This window comes from Trichosurus vulpecula, chromosome 1 (assembly GCF_011100635.1).
Source record: "Trichosurus vulpecula isolate mTriVul1 chromosome 1, mTriVul1.pri, whole genome shotgun sequence".
NCBI lineage: Eukaryota > Metazoa > Chordata > Mammalia > Diprotodontia > Phalangeridae > Trichosurus > Trichosurus vulpecula.
In genome coordinates this window covers 550,476,179-550,492,301 of record NC_050573.1, presented here as the reverse complement: position 1 = coordinate 550,492,301, position 16,123 = coordinate 550,476,179, and the positions used below count along the sequence as shown (strand labels likewise).

General features: G+C 42.1%; 1 protein-coding gene across 1 annotated transcript in view; it reads right to left on the bottom strand.

Annotated features, from left to right (window-relative positions):
* The window catches only part of DNAH3 (dynein axonemal heavy chain 3), a 171,731-nt gene that overhangs the window by 35,495 nt on the left and 120,113 nt on the right, over positions 1 to 16,123 (bottom strand). The window contains exons 39-44 of the mRNA XM_036766518.1: positions 15,357 to 15,462; positions 13,586 to 13,715; positions 11,449 to 11,691; positions 9,698 to 9,801; positions 2,839 to 3,133; positions 136 to 315 (exon numbers count right to left, since the gene is read on the bottom strand). Of these exons, the coding sequence (XP_036622413.1) occupies positions 136 to 315; positions 2,839 to 3,133; positions 9,698 to 9,801; positions 11,449 to 11,691; positions 13,586 to 13,715; positions 15,357 to 15,462 (1,058 nt within the window). The remainder of the gene's footprint in view (positions 1 to 135; positions 316 to 2,838; positions 3,134 to 9,697; positions 9,802 to 11,448; positions 11,692 to 13,585; positions 13,716 to 15,356; positions 15,463 to 16,123) is intronic.

Below are 16,123 nucleotides of genomic sequence, written 5' to 3'. Positions count from 1 at the left end.
TTCTTCTTTATATCTAACCCGAATTCCTACTGTGCCAGTTTGTTCTGCCCTGGGTTAACATGAGAGCCTCATTGCTCTGCTGATGCTGAAACAATGTCTAGATTTTGGTTTTTGTTCCTTTTGTCCTTTACATACCTGTAATGTTGTTCCTTCCCCCTCCCGGAGGGCCCATAGCTGACACGAATAGTACATCCACTATGTCCAACCTGGATGTGTCCTTCTTGTCATACCAGTGGCCATGGTCGATCCACTGTCTCAGGAGTTCGATGGGAGGCTGAGCCCCATAGATCTCTTTGGCCGGCATGTTGAGGTCATCTGAGGAAAGCAATTAGTCTTTAATGAGGGAGCAAGGAGTACGTTTGGGGACCTGATGCCTCCCTTCTGCCTCTGTGCTTCCTTTCCCTGTTGCCTAAGGGGGCAAAGAGACCCTCAGCTGAGAATCCCAGGTGTTCCAGTATACGTTTCAAATCCTGGCCCAGTTAGTTTGCCCTCTGCACAGACTGGGCAGTTTAGTTCCATGGTTATAGAAGGACGATGAAAAGAAAAAGACCCAGGGATTTGTTCTTGTCCCTTGGATCCCTGTGTCCTACATTTTTAATGTGATTACTTAGTGTTATTAAAGGGGTTGCCTTTCTCCCCCAAAAGATGTTAATAAATGGTAATCAAAATGAATCAATCAAACCTCACATAGTATGTTCTTTTACACCTCTCTGATCACTTGTATTAATTACCTGAGTTTGTGTTTTGCCCCATACAAGATTCCATGAGGGCAGGTACTGTGTCTTATAAAAACTGCCTTACCCCTAGTGCCTGGCATAGTGCTCTGCACACAGTGACTACTTAGTATGTCTGTTGAATGAATGCACAACACTTTGCTAGGTTCTGTGGGAGAGCCAAAAAAGTATTAGATGTGGTCATCACTCTCGAGAAGATTATAGTCTATTGGGGAAGACATATAGAACATGCAAAAGGTTTATGACTTGGTCAGTGTAAGAAACTGGTTCTAGGAACTACCTTCACCAGTCTTCCTAAATCTTTGCAAAGAAGTCTTGGAAAGTTGTCTGAGGCACACAAAAGGTAAATGACTTGTCCAGGGTCACAGAGCTAATAAGTATTTGAGGCAGAATTTGAACTTGGATCTTCCAGACTCTAAGCCCAATACTTTATGGATATTGTCCCCACAGGGAGGCATAAATGCATTGGGTCATAGACTTAAAGGTGGAAGAGATCCTTTAGTCCAATCTCCTCATTTTATACTTGACTTTCTCAAGATTCCCCAGAAATTTTTCAACTCATAAAAAAACTCAATATATGAAAGGTGAATAGTACATTCTTAATGTAATTCATGTCTCCCCTATTAGATTGTGACCTTTTGAAGTAAGAGACCATATTGTTTATTCACTTTTGTATCCCCAACACACTTACAGTGCCTTGTACATAGTGGGCACCTAAAAGTTTGTTCTAAAAGGATGGTGATACCCTGATCTCTATATTTACTAAAGAACAAAAAACAGGCTTAAATTTCATTATGAATATAAAGTGGGTTTTTTTTTAAGAAAACCCTGAGGTAACACAAGGCAGTAAATAATTAGTGGTTGAATGAATACTGCAGAAAATGAGGCTGTGCAGATGTGTGACATAAGTCCAGATCCAGATGTAGTAGGAATGTACTAACACCGTCATTTGCATTGACTAATTTATAAGGTTCCTACTGAGCATCACCTATATACAAGGTCAGAGGATTATAGACCAAGACCTCAGAAACTATGGAGTGCATCACCCCATTCCACAGATGGGGAATTGAGACTTAGAGAGGTTAATATCCCAGAGCTAGGATATGTCTGAGGTAGGATTCGAACCTTCCAAACTTCAAGCCAAGTGCTACTCACTCTGCCATGCTTCTTCCTTGACAGCCCCCTAATCCAGCTCCCCCAAATTGAGGAAGATGAAGCCCAGAGAGCTGGGATTTAAACTGAGCTTCTCTGACTTTTTCTAGTATTCTTTCTACTGTGTTCCACTGGCTCTCATCAATTCCTCATAGAACAGAGTTCCCCAAACAGAACGTAAAGGAGTGTTGTGAAAATGACAATCCATAGTCCTTTTTGGGAGTATGTGATGCCACTCTAAGCAGGCAAAAGCTACAACTTCCTTCAGTGAGTAGGTGTCTTGGAGCCATCTCTTTTAACCCAGAGGATCCTTGCTCCTTTCCCACAGGAATTCCGTGCCCTGCCCTGCTGCTGTTGAGAAATACTGAAATGATGGCAGGGACAGTAACAACCGGAATCTGGCCCATGGTCACAAGCTATTTACCAAGAGGCTGCACTAATAATACAATTTAAAAAGCAACAACTGGCATTTGTAGAATTCTTTAAGGTTTGCAAAGCACTCAATGCATATTTACTTTGGATCTCCACAACAACGTGAGTTAGGTGCCATGGTAATCCTTATTTTACAGATGAAGAAACAGGTTGACAAACACTAGATGACTTGCCCTGGGTCACACAGCTAGTTACTGTTTGAGGCTGGGTTTGAACTCAGGTTTTCTTGACTCTTAGGTCTTTAATTCTATTCACCAAGTCACCTCACTGATAAGGAAGCGCTTCCTTTTTTTATTTTTTTGAGGGGGGAAGACAAGGCAATTGGGGTTAAGTGACTTGCCCAAGGTCACACAACTGTAAGTGTGTTGAGTGTCTGAGGCCACATTTGAACTCAGGTCCTCCTGACTCTAGGGCCAGTGCTCTACTCACTGTACCGCCTTGCTGCCCCAAAGTACTTCCTTTTCAAGATGCCTGATAAAAGAATGGAAGGAAAGAGAAGGGAGGGGAAGGGACAACTTACCCACAAATACCACAGCTTTTTTCCCCACGGGTGGGCCAAAGAGACCTTTCCTTCTCCGATCCAGCTTTGACATGATAATGTCCTGGGTCTGATTGGCTGAGGTTCTGGCAGAGAAGTTGATGCAGTTGGGCAAAAACAAGTTCTTGGGCAGGTGGACCAGGAAGTCGTTTGTGATGGCTGACTTGCCAGTTCCTGTAGGGCCCACAAAGAGCATGGGGATCCCATGGTTCAGGTAGACCCTCAGGAAGAAGGACTGCCGAGCTGTTTCCATGGTTGGGATAATGAGTTCAGAAACCTGTTGGGAAGTCAGAGAAAAGGCAAACCTCAGTGCTAAACATAGAAAGGTTAGGTCTTCGGGCTCTCCCAAGGCCCGGGGTTGTTGGCCTCAGAGTGGAAGCGGATTGCAAAGACGGGTATATGGAAAAGCAGATGTCAGGAGAAGGCAGGCTCAGGGTTTCTAGAACAGAATCAGAAGGTGAAAAAACTGCACGTTATGTATAGTAATAGCTACAGTTCATATGGTCCTTCAATGCTGGCCAAAGCATCCTCGCAATAACCTATTATTGTCCTCAGTTTGCAGATGAGAAAACTGAAGCAGACAGAGGTTCCTGAACGTGTCCAGCTAGTAAATGGCTGGGGCTAGATTGGAATTCAGGTCTTCCCTGACTCCAGATCTGTGCTCTATCAATGAGTAACCTCGCTGCCCCAGGTCATCATCATTGCCAATGTTCACTTTCCTCCTTCTAGTGTCTTTCTCCCAAAGCCTCAGTACACTTTCGTTGATGTTATGTCCTACAACCTCTCCAGAGAGTTAGTCATTTTACTCTCCCCATTTTGTAGAGCTGAAAACTGGAGAAGTCAAGGAACATCTCAGAAAATATGCCATGAGTCAATGACAGCCAGGAGAGGACACTCATCTCCTTCCAGCCCAGAGCACTTATTCCGCTCTACAAGTGGTAATCTACCTTTCTCAGATCATAGATCAGAGTGAGAGAATTCCATCTGTCACCTCCCCAACACCTGTTCTCCCAATCACTGTTTTAGGGAGCCCATGAATTATGATAGAAAAAATTCCAGATTGAGAATCTGGATATTGATTCCAATAATCTCAGTTCTGCTACTTACTACTTTAATGACCTCAGGCAAATCACATCATTTCTATAGGCCTTAATTTCCTCATCTGTAGAGCAAGGGAGTTGGAACAAGTGATATTTAAGGTACCTTCAGACTCTAAATATTCTATAATCTCCCCATAAGGAATGGTATGTGTGCTATTGCTTTCAATGATGTCTCTTTGAAGCAAAGTCTTTTAAAATCAACATTAAAGTAATTTCTTTAAATTTTTTTATTAAGCTTTTTTATTTTTAGTTTATAACACTCAGTTCTGCATGAACCTGAGTTCCAGATTTTCTTCCCCTCCCTCCCCAAGACAGCATGGAATCCGATATATTTTCTACATATAACTTCACATTGAACTTATTTACACAATAGTCAAGTTGTAAAGAAGAATTATGACCAATGGAATAAATCATGAGAAAGAAGAAACAAAACCAAAAAAGAAACAAAAACAAAAGAGAGAAAAAAAAACAAAAGAAAAAAAAGGAGTGCGAACAGTGTGCCTCAATCTGCATTCAGTCTCCATAGTTCTTTCTCTGGATGTAGATATCTCTCTACCTTGTGAGTCCTTTGGAGCAAAGTAATTTTTTTAAATTTATTAAATTCAGCAAATAATTTAAAAGTCTCTACCAGGTTCAAGGTGTTATATTAGGCTCCAGTAACACAAAGACAAACATGAGCATATCTGGCCTTGAGAAGCTTACAGTCTACTTTTTAGAATCCCTTGCTTCGTTCAAAGCTGGGCTCAAGTGCCACTGACTATATGGGACATTTCCTGATCTGCATCTCTCCTTTTGTAGCTAGTCAATCAATGAGTCGGTCAATGAACACTTATTAAGTGCCTTCTATGTTCAAGACACTATGCTGGGGTTACAAAAAGAAGCAAAAGATAGCTCCTGCTCTCAAGGAGCTTACAATCTAATGGAGGAGACAAGGAACAAATGCATAGTGACAAGCTATAAACAGGGTAAATAGGAAATAATCAACAGAGGGAAGGTACAAGAATTAAAAGGAATTGGGAAAGGCTTCCTGTAAAGATGGGATTTTAGTTGGGCCTTGAAGGAAACCCGGGAAGGCAGGAAGTGGAGATGAGGAGGGAAGGCATTCCAGGCTTGGAGGACAGCCAGAGAAAATGCCCAGAGCTGCAGAATGTATGGCATGTAGTAAGATGTAAGAACATGGAAAGGGGATGGAGTTGTTCATGAAGGGCTTTTAATATCAAACAGAGGGCTTTGTATTTGAATCTGGAAGTGATAGGAACCAATGGAATTTATTGGGTAGGAGGGCAATGTGGCTAAACCTAAATTTAGGAAAATCACTTTGGCATCTTGTGTTGGTAAGCAAAATGGGCTCCTTAGCACTTAGTTCAACAAGTGCCCTTGAAGAGTTTGGCTTTTGTTTGCTCTAACCCCTATTAGGTGTTAACCTAACCTATGTGGGTGTGGATTGGTAACTAAGGTGGGGCCCAAGGTGGGGCTAACTCAGGGGAGGGCCTAGTTTTACACGTGAGTTTGAGTGATAGGTTTGGGACATCAGAGGCTCTTAGACCACGTGGGTTTAAGTCGCCTCTTTGTGACGATTCTAGGTCATGTGGGTGAGTCGAATGTGTGACTCACCCCTGATGCTGAAAAAGATATAAAACCAGGGGTTGGCCTTCTCTTCTTTGGAGTTCTTACCCACAGCAGTGGTGGTGGGCATGACTCTGGGCCATCCCTTGTTCTGAGCTCCCGGGCTGAACCTAGATGTTGGTAACTATGAATCTGTATTTGGTCTGTCTGTTGATGTTTGTAATTTGTTTGTAATTTGCCTTGAAGTTCAGGGTGCTGGCTTTTCCCCCTAAACCAAGTGAATGATATTTGTACGCTGAATTAAAGTAAGCTTGTCAACCCCTTTAACCTTGCTTTCCTTATTAAAGCAGATCAAAAGAACCTGTGCTTTTGCAGCGTGCTGGCAGCTTTCTGGGTGCTGGCTGTTGGTGGATCTTACACCCCCACAGCAGCTGCGAGCCGGATTGTTGAAACACACCTGAATGGAGGACGGATTGGAGTGAGGAGAGACTTAAGGCAGGCTAGCTCACCAACAGGCTCTTGCAGTCATCCTGTACCAGCAGTATCACTGTCAGAGGAGAGAAGGGGGTATATTGGAGAGATGTTGCAAAGGCAACAGCTTGGATATGGGAACTGAGAGAGACAGTGAGGGAGTGAGAGTCCAGGACAACTCCTGGGCTGCAAACCTAGGGGGCTGGGAGGCTGGGAAGTTTGGAAGGGGGAGAGGTTTGGGGGAAAGACAACATGTTCCACTATGACTTGTTGATTTGAAAATGTCTACTGGACATGCAGTTCAAGATATCTGAAAAGCAGTAGCCCAAGATGCAGATGTGGAGGTCAGCAGAGAATTTGGGGCTGGAAAGGTAGATCTGACAATCATCCGTGTAGAGATAGAAAATTAAATCCATGGGAGCTGATGAGCTCACCAAGTGAAGTGATATAGAGGGAGAAGAGAAGAGGGCCCAGGACAGAGCCCTTTGGGACATCTATGGTTAGAGGGTATGACTTGGAAAGGGTTACCCCTCCCTCCCAAATTATGTGTATTCATTTTCTCTATAGTTTATATTTACTCATATGCATACACATTTTTCCTGTTAGGATTTAATAATAGTAATAGCACTAGCTAGCATTAATATAACACTTTAAACATTTGTGAAGTGCTTTATAAATATCATCCTACAACAATCCTAGGTGCTGTTATGATTAGGTCCTTTTATCCCCATTATACCAAAGAGGAACTGAGGCACGTAGAGGCAAAGTGACTTGCCCAGGGTCATACAGTAAATCCATCTTATGGTGGATTTGAACTCGGACCTTCCTGACTCCAGGTCCAGGACTCCATCCACTGTTCCACCTGCTTGTGAGCAGCTTGAAGGAAGGGGCTGCTTCCCTTTTGTCTTGGTATTACCCAGGACCTAGCACAGTGCCTGGCACATGATAAGGGCTTAATAAAGGTTTGTTGATTGCTTAAAGATATAACTCAGTCACAGATAACAACATGCAAATCATTTCGAGAGGGAGAGAGCAGTAACAACCAAGGGGAGGAGTATGTTAGAAACGACTCTCTGTAGGATGGGATGCCTGTGATGAACCCTTGGGAGGGGGAGGGGAGGAGATGAGGTAAGATCCCGGCCTGGGAGATGGTCTATGCAAAGACACAGAGAGAGATGCTATGTCAAGTGTGTGGAATAGCCAGTAGGCCAGTTTGCCTGGAAATGGTGAGTTCATTATAAGGGAGTGATGTGAAATGAGTCTGGAAAGTTAGGCAAGTGCCAAATTATGGCATGAGTTAAATGGAGACTGTCGTGTCATAGTATAAACCCTGATGCCCAAAAAAGTCACTACGTAGACCACCGAAGCGATCCTTTTAGGTCACTCTGAGGACTGGAATTTCAGAATGTGTCATCTTACTGTGTCTGCTACGTGCCACACTCCTGAGTGATTGTAATGACCAACCTTGGTCCCTTAGAACAGATGGTGCCTCCCTCTGCTTGCCTGGTTGGTGGTTGTCCTTCATTCTCGAAGAGGACCAAAATGACAACAATATGTTAGAGGCAAGTTACAGTGTGTCTGACTGTGACTGATCAGACCACTGCAATGCTTTCTATGTGAAGATTTGGGGTGGAGTCTCTAAATTTGCGCATCTGATGTTTCTTTTACACTACTTCAATTCTGTTTTGCTCAAAGATCACAGCACCTTCTCTGATGAGGGCACATCGTGCTGGGCCATCCTGTGCCAGTGCCTCTGTTTCAATAATTCGGCTAGCGGCCGCTGTGGGGGTTCTTTTGATCTGCTTTACTAAGGAAAGCAACATTAAGTAGTTAGCAATCTTACTTTAATCCAACATACAAATATCATTTACTCAGCTCAGGGGGAAAAGCCAGCACCCTGAGCTTCAGAACAAATAAAAACAGAGCAAATAAACATGAATCAACAGACAGATTTTTGTATGACAAAATCAAAATATACAGTTATCAGAGAAGCATCAACATCAAAGCCAGGGAGCTAATGATAACGGCTGGCCTAGATTTACGCACCACTCCTGCTGCAGCTCAGAGCTCTGAAAAAAAGAAAGCCAACCCCTGGTTTTATATATCCTGTTCAGGGTCAAAGGTGAGTCACACATGGGACTCACCCACGTGACCTAAAATAGTCACAAAAATGCGACTTAAACCCACATGGTCTAAAAGCCTCTGATGTCACAAAAATGTCACTCAAATCCATGTAAACTAGGCTTTCCCTTGAGGCAAGGAGGTTCATCAAGGACTCCTAATTTAATCAAGGAAACAAAGGTCAAACTCTTCAAGGGCACTTGGTTGAATAAGTGCTAAGAGCCCATCTTGATTGCCAATACAGTCTCCCACGTTACACAATCAATTTTAAAGTTCTTAAGAGAGACCTTGAAAGTATCCTTGCTTAGTAGAGAGGTGGGGAGCTACTGATACAGAACATTGCATATGCTGATTGTTGGATGCCGTCACTGTCATTTGGTTTTGCTTAACTGTTTTTCTTTGTATGAGGGAGAGTTGGGATGGGGGTGAGGCTGGAGGTGTTATATCCAGTAATGACTGAATTAAAAAACAAAGGGCCTTAAGAGCACTTTAAAAAAGTACTGTCTTCCATGATGAGGCCAAGGAGATGATTTTATATTATGGAGACAAAGCTGTGGTTTGGGAGGCGTGGGATTCGATACAAGGAATACTAAGAATTCTCAATGAGCTTGATTTTATGTAAATTCTGGAGGCTCGGATAATTATGTGATGAGATTAAAACAAAAAACAAATGTTCAAATGTTGCCCAAACTAGTGGGCAGTCTTCATCCAGAAAACTTCCATGTACAAATTCAACACATACCTTTTAGGACAAAAAGGGAAATCATGGGAAATAAACCAATAGTGGGGATATATTTAAAACACATGAACTGGCTGGGACACACCCACTTCCCACATAGCCAGAACTGGAGTGTATCCCAGGCAAAGAATGAATTCATCACAATCTCACGTCCCTTTCTCTACTGCCATTCACAGTTCTAGATATCAACATGGCACAGTGAAAAGAGCCCTGATCCTAGACACAGAGTATCTGGGTTCAGATTCCTATTCTGCTATTTGCCACCTGTGTGACCTTGGGCATCACTCTTTGACCTTGGTTTTCTCATCTATAAAATGATGTGGTTAAACTAGATGGCTTCTGAGGTCCCTTCAAACTCTTTATCTATGATCCAAAATGACGGTCCTGAAGCGTTTAAAGGTCCTCAGTCAACCGCAAAGATTTGGCTATATTCACTAGACTCTGCTTACTGAGGCAGGGAAATAGACATTTTAGAAACATTTTCAAAAATGATTAAGACCAAAAAAAGTAGAATATCTTATTAAACAAACCTCTTTCCTCCCTTTCCCTCAGTATTCTGCTTAACTAGGTCTTTACTAATGTCTATTAGGTAATAGGAAATCATCCTCCAGGATTTTTCTCTAGGAAAAAGCAGATACCTTTTTGGCTGGACTGGTTTTGATACAGCCTTGCTGCAGAGAGGTACCACTTGAAGATCCCTCCTAGCCCAAGATGGTACAGAGAGAATACTTAATCATGCTGATTTATAGCACTGAAATTGCTACATGAGATTATCTGTTCATCTTGAAAGGTTTTTCCAAAATCTCCAAGTTAGAATGCCCATGAAAATTAGCTCCCTTCTTACCTTTGCAGTAGCTGGGATTATTTGTTCTTCCTTGGTGATGTAGTCTGTCCACAAATTCCACTGTCCACTGCCATGCTTTAGGAAATAAAAGTCATAGATGCTCCCTAGGCCAAGGAAGTAGAGAAGACCATTAGAATACATAAGGATCAAAGTGTATATTCATCACATCTAACTCCCTTGTTAGAAGCCATGGGAACTAATGAAAGAGTCCTGGCTCCAGGGTCAGTAGGTCAGTTTGATTTCCAGTTCTGCTATTTATCGTATGCATGATACCCTGGACCGGTCACTCAGGGCCTGCTTTTTCCTCTGTACAAGGGAGGGGACAGGCTAGACCAGTGGAGTCAAACACAAATAGAAACAGGGGCCACTAAGCCATACATAAAGATCTCTTCATACAGTATATTGACTTAGAAAATCACGTTTGTATATTTCTTTTTTATTAATTTATTTTGTTAAATATTTCCTGATTACATTTTAGTCTGGTTCTGGCTGCACTCAGGAGTGTGATGGGTCACATAATACCTGCAAGTGATTGACACCACTGGTCCCTTTCAGCTCTAGATTCTATGATAAAGCCCAATGGGAGCTTTAAAAGGGCTGATTCTCTTGTATTTGTCAATGAAGAAACAAACCCATCTGGGGCTTATTAGGGGAAGGTCACAGGTCAGAAAAAACACTGCTGACTCTGCACAAAGTGGCATATATATATGTGTGTGTGTGTTCTATACTATTCCTGGACCAGCCGTTGATCCATTAGGACTGCTATCATTCATCCCTCTTGGGTTGTGTGTCCATCCCAGCACCTAGAGCAGAGGTTCTTGACCTGGGGTCCAGGACCCTTAAGGATAGATTATAAAGGGGGTCTATGAACTTGAATGGCAAAAAAATTATATCTCATCTTTATTTCAATAGAATTGGTTTCCTCTGTAACCCTATGTATTTCATTTTATATATCTAAAAACCATCTGAGAAAGGGTCTATAGGCTTCATCGGACTTCTTCAGGGGTCCATGATGAAAGAAGGTTAAGTACTTCTGGCCTAGGTAAATCTTTTAAAAAGCAACCAGATGTGCAACCTCAGGACCTAAAAGGATTGCTTCCCCTTCATCTGTAGAGAGAAGTAAGAGTCATCGGAGGAGATAATAAGTCAATGGCCTAAGATCACAGGAAAATCATTGGCTGGTGAAAAAACCAAGGTAAGCTCTTGTTCAACAGATGCAGCAGGCTCTGTAGAGTGACTGCCCATTTTGCCCCAGCAAAATTTATCAGTGCTCCACATCCGTGTGGGGATCCCAAATGGGGAAACTGTGTGAGCTAAGGAGTACCTAACCTTGAAGGTATTCAGTTGTACTTCCAGTGACACCTCTGCCATGTCCCAGTCCCCCACTACTTCTCCTTGCATTTGACAGAAGCATTTCATAAAGTAGCTCCCAAATCTGATCTCATGACAGACCCAGAAATCAACTTTATTTGAGTTCAGGTCAGATCTTTCACCCTGAGAATATATGTTGGAGGGATCTAGAAAAAGAGCCTGGAAGGTTATCCTTGATTTCCATTTCATTTTATCTCATCATTTTTCCCCCATGTGGGGCTGTCATTCAGAGGAGATACCACCCATTGGCATGAAACCTTCTCCCTCCACCTACTTTGGGATTATTACACTGATTGTACCTTACTTTTTTATGTTTCCTGAAACCTCCAACGAATCCTTGTTCTCTTGTCCAAACTAGTAGAGATCAATAAACAGGTTACCTTTTTCTGGGAATATGTTATTTTTGGTGATTTTGACGCTTTTGGGACGAGGGTTGCTGTTGTCTGTGCCCATCAGCAGGTTGCGGAAAAAAACATCAAATTTCTTTCTGCTGTCCGCATTGATGGTCCCTGCCACTGTCCACACCAGAGAAAAGAGGAAGAGGCCTTGAAGCCAGAGGAATATCTGCTGGCTCGTCAAGTTTTCTCCTTCATATTCTGGGTCATTCACTTCTCTGATTTCATCTGAAAAAGAATAACCCAGAACTTCAGAACCACAGTGGCACCACAAGCCTGTCTTTCTCCTAACATTTCTGAAAGTCATGAGAAGATTAACAGCTGAAAAAGTGGCCAAAATGAGAAGCCTGAGACCCTGGGACACCAGGGTTTCTGGGAAAAGGAACAAGCTTAGTCAACATTGAGTGTGTTCTTAAAAGTAGTGTGTATACTGAGTTTTTAAAAATTGAATCGCATTGGACTAAATGAAATGAAATGTTCCAACTCAACTCAGCATTTTGGATTTGTCAGTCTTCTTGCTCCAAAATAGCTTGAAAAGTTGACTAATTTAAGAGAATTTGGAAGACTAGACACTATCAAGACATTAACTTAAGTTTGATGCATGCTCCGGTCCACCATCTTGTAACAAAATGGCAGCTAATCAAACTTTTCAAATGGATATATGTCTTCTGTCCACTAAAGGCCTACTCTGATGCCTCCTCATGGAGTGATGACCCTGGGTTCTTGAAGGATATATCCATGGAATGCCAAATCTGTCAGGTCCTGTCAAGATGGCAAGATCCTGAAGACAAATCTAGTAACAGCCCATCATCCAAAGACCAGCCTAGCTAAACTCAGAGAGGCTCATTTTCAGATAGGTTGGTGAATTTTCCCAATATGACAATTCATGAAGACCATCAACTAAAACCTAGAGAAGTTTCAGTTTATTTTAGTGGATAAAATCAGACAAAATCCCACATCCCTGCAGTAGTGAAGTAACTATCTTAGGTTACATTTAACAGATTTCAATGGATTGAGTGAGATTAATGAACTACTTAAATGCATTAGAGGGGCTCCCTACTTAAAAGTTCCTAGGACTAATCTAATCTTCTTATAGTTCATATAATCACACCTTACTTACGCTTTCCATGAATCTGGGCTGTTTTGAATAGTGGTAAGTTTTCATGAAATGAGCGTGTCTAAATTTCACATTTTTCCAGTCTTTGTTTTTAAGGTTCTTCCATATTTAGTATTTCCTTTCATCCCCTCAACATCTATCTGATCTAATGGTGTTCATGAGGAGCTCTGAGGCCTGACTGGAAACACCATGTGTCTTGCTCCAAATCACCGAGGCTGTTGAAAGCTGAACCAAGGTTAACACTACAGCACAATGATTGATTTATAACCTTTGTTGGAAAAGATGGTTTGCTGACTAAGAGAGTAGGGAAGAATATATTCAGAAATAACAGTGGTATACCCAGATAGTGACATGGAAAGGCCCCATCAGAGGCTGTCCAGTCCAAGTCCTTTATTTTATAGCTGAAGAAACTGAGTCCCAAAGAAATTAAATGACTTGCCCAAGATCACTCAGGTAAGAAGTTCAAAGGTAAGAAAGACTTCAACTCCATTCCTCTGACTCCACGGCCAATGGTTTTCCTGCTCTTTTGTTGTGGCTGTTTAGTCACATGACTCCATCTGAGGTTTTCTTGGCAAAGATACTGGAGTGCTTTGCCATTTCCTTTTCCAGCTCATTTTTACAGATAAGGAACTAAGGCAAACAAGGTTAAGTGACTTGCCCATGGTCACAAAGCTAGTAAGTGTCTATGGCTAGATTTGAACTCAGGAAGATGAATCTTCCTGACTTAAGGCCCTGCACTCTATCCACTGTGCCACCTAGCTGCCCATTCTTCCTACTTTATGATGCCACAAATATCAATGAAATGAGGTTTTTGGTTTGTTTGTTCAAAGAAAAACCCAACAATTTACTAGTATGAATGACATTGTCTATGATTTGGCTTTTTATCTGTAGTAATCTCATGGGTCTCTAAGCTGTTTCTCAGGAAAGGGTGAAGGGGGCAGGGCAGAGCAGAAATACCAGACCACACTGACTCTGAATGCATTAGGGACTGAGACCGACATTTACCAAACAGACAGCTGTATAGCTTCATCATGGAGTAGGCAAGATGGATGGGCGATGTCTGGACCACACATTTACAGTGGAGACGGACAAATTCTAAGGATGGCTGGACTAGCCACATGAACATGTCGTTAACCTAAAAATGTAAATTCATATAGTTAGGAGATGTTAACAAAGGTAGGAGTCTGGATCTTTCTGAAGATGGTCAAATCTCCTGGAATACTCTGCACTTCCCTGGAAGGAGAAGCCAGCAGTAATTCAGGAAGTTTTTGACCTATGAACTTTTCACTGGTTAAATACCCATAACTATGAATGACTATACCCAGCTAGCACCTTACCGTAGGACTTCTCCCCACTCCACAATGCTACAGAAAGTTCCCAGGCCATTAAGGCCTGCTCCCCTTCCCCCACTGCCCAATCTCCCCTTTTAGCCCTGTCTTCTCCTTCCACTGTCTGAAAAGGATTTGGGATTGGGGTCTTATAAGGCTTCTAGGCCCAAGACTCAGAGCTATTATTAGTTCTGAAGTACAGCTATCTTATGAGCTAAACAGATATTTATGGGCTATCCTGAGAATCTAACCACCATTTATAGCAGAGGTTCTTAAATTTTTGTGTGCGTCCTGGGTCCTTTGACAGTCTGAGGAAGCCTGTGGATGCCTTCTAAGAGGAATGTTTTTAAATGCATAAGATAAAATACTAAGATTATGAAGTGAGTAAATCAATAACATTTTGTTAAGTACCTACTATGTTCTAGGCATCTGCTATGTGCTGGGGATACAAAAGAGGCAAGGAAAGACTTCTATTGAAATGTAATTAGCAAAATCCTTTTTTTTTAAAGTTCATGACTCCCAGGTTAAGAACCCCTGATTCTTAGTATTGTGTTTATGGGAAAATCAATTAATCAGTCAATAAGTATTTAAAATAAGTACTTGCCATGTACCACCCCCATGCCAGGCATTGGAGATGCAATAACAGAAGCAAAGCATCCCTCCCCCATGTTCCAAATTCTCAACAAGCAATAAAAATGAAGTCCTGAAACACAGCTTCTGTAGAAGGCTGGCTGGGTGACACACAGTGACATTAATGGGCCTGTTAGAATTAGCCTAGCTCTGCTTTTTTTCCCTTGTGGAAATGTACAACCTGGATGCTCTTCAGTCCCTTTTAATGGCATTTCAAATGAATTTTGGTTGGTTTGATGAAAATATGGGAGCTTTCCCCCACTTACTGTTGTTTCAGGCGTCAAAGGCCTTCACCTTATGCTCTCCAGGCCTGCACTGGGGACCCTGTGTATGGACCATGGCCAGACTCTAAGTATCTGGGACAGCAAAGCTGAAACTTTGGAAGAATGGAAACTAGCAGAATGGAAGCTCCTTGAGGGCAAGGACTGGTTTTGTTTGTTTGGCTAGTTGTCTCTGCATCTGACACAGTGCCTTGTAGTGATAGTTAGCATCCCAAAGTAAGATGTATATGTATATGTTTTTATATATATGTATATGTATATGTACATGTATATGTATGTATATGTATATATACACATATACATACACACATATATACATATATATTTACATTTATTCATTCATTCATTCATTGATTTGTTTGTTTTCATTCAATCCTCACAATCTACCCTATGTTTTTATCTCCATTTTACAGATAAGGAAACTGAGGCTGACAGAGGTTAATTGACTTGTCCAGGATCAGACAGTTGCTAAGTATCTGAGACAGGATTTGAGATGTTCCTGTCGGGATTCTAGTGAAGAGAAACTAGAGATCTCACCAGTTCAGTGTGCTCTTCAGTGAGGTTGGGGGGCAGTGTTTCCATGTATGAGTCCTTCAAGGGCTTCCAGCCCAGTTGGTGCGGTTCCATGTAGATCATCCCACATCTGCCAAGCATAAACAGAGTATCACCTAGTCCAGGGGTTGGGAACCTGTGGCCTCAAGGCCACATGTGGTCCTCTAGGTCCTTGGTGCAGCCCTTTGACTGAATCCAGACTTCACAGAACAAATCCCCTTAATAAAAGGATTTGTTCTGTAAAACTTGGACTCAGTCAAAAGGCTGCCCCCAAGGACCTAGAAGGCTACATGTGGCCTCACGGCTGCAGGTTCCCCACCCCGACCTAGTCAGTTATGTTCTACTTAACAGTGCTGAGTCCCATTCGTTGGCTCTCCCATTGGGAGCCCCAGAGGATATATGGGGGAGGGGTTCACTAGAGTGGGAAATAGAAAGGCACTTCAGAGGTGGGGGAGGAGGGGAGAAGATCAAAAATATAGACAACCACCCACTAGATTTAGAAAGGAAGGTTAATGGCTTTTTCTGTGAACTATCAGCTGGTGATTTTCTATAGCAAGTTTTTAAGCCTAGCACATCTGGCCTGCCTCCTTACCACCATTGCTATTGTTCTTTCTGGGAATACACACTGATTTTAAGATTCACCAAAGCAAAATATAATTAGTTAGGGGTAAGCTGCTGCTAATTCACTCCAAGGCCATTAACTTGGGGGTTATCTGCTATTTGAGATTAACCAATAACAAGAAACAATTTAT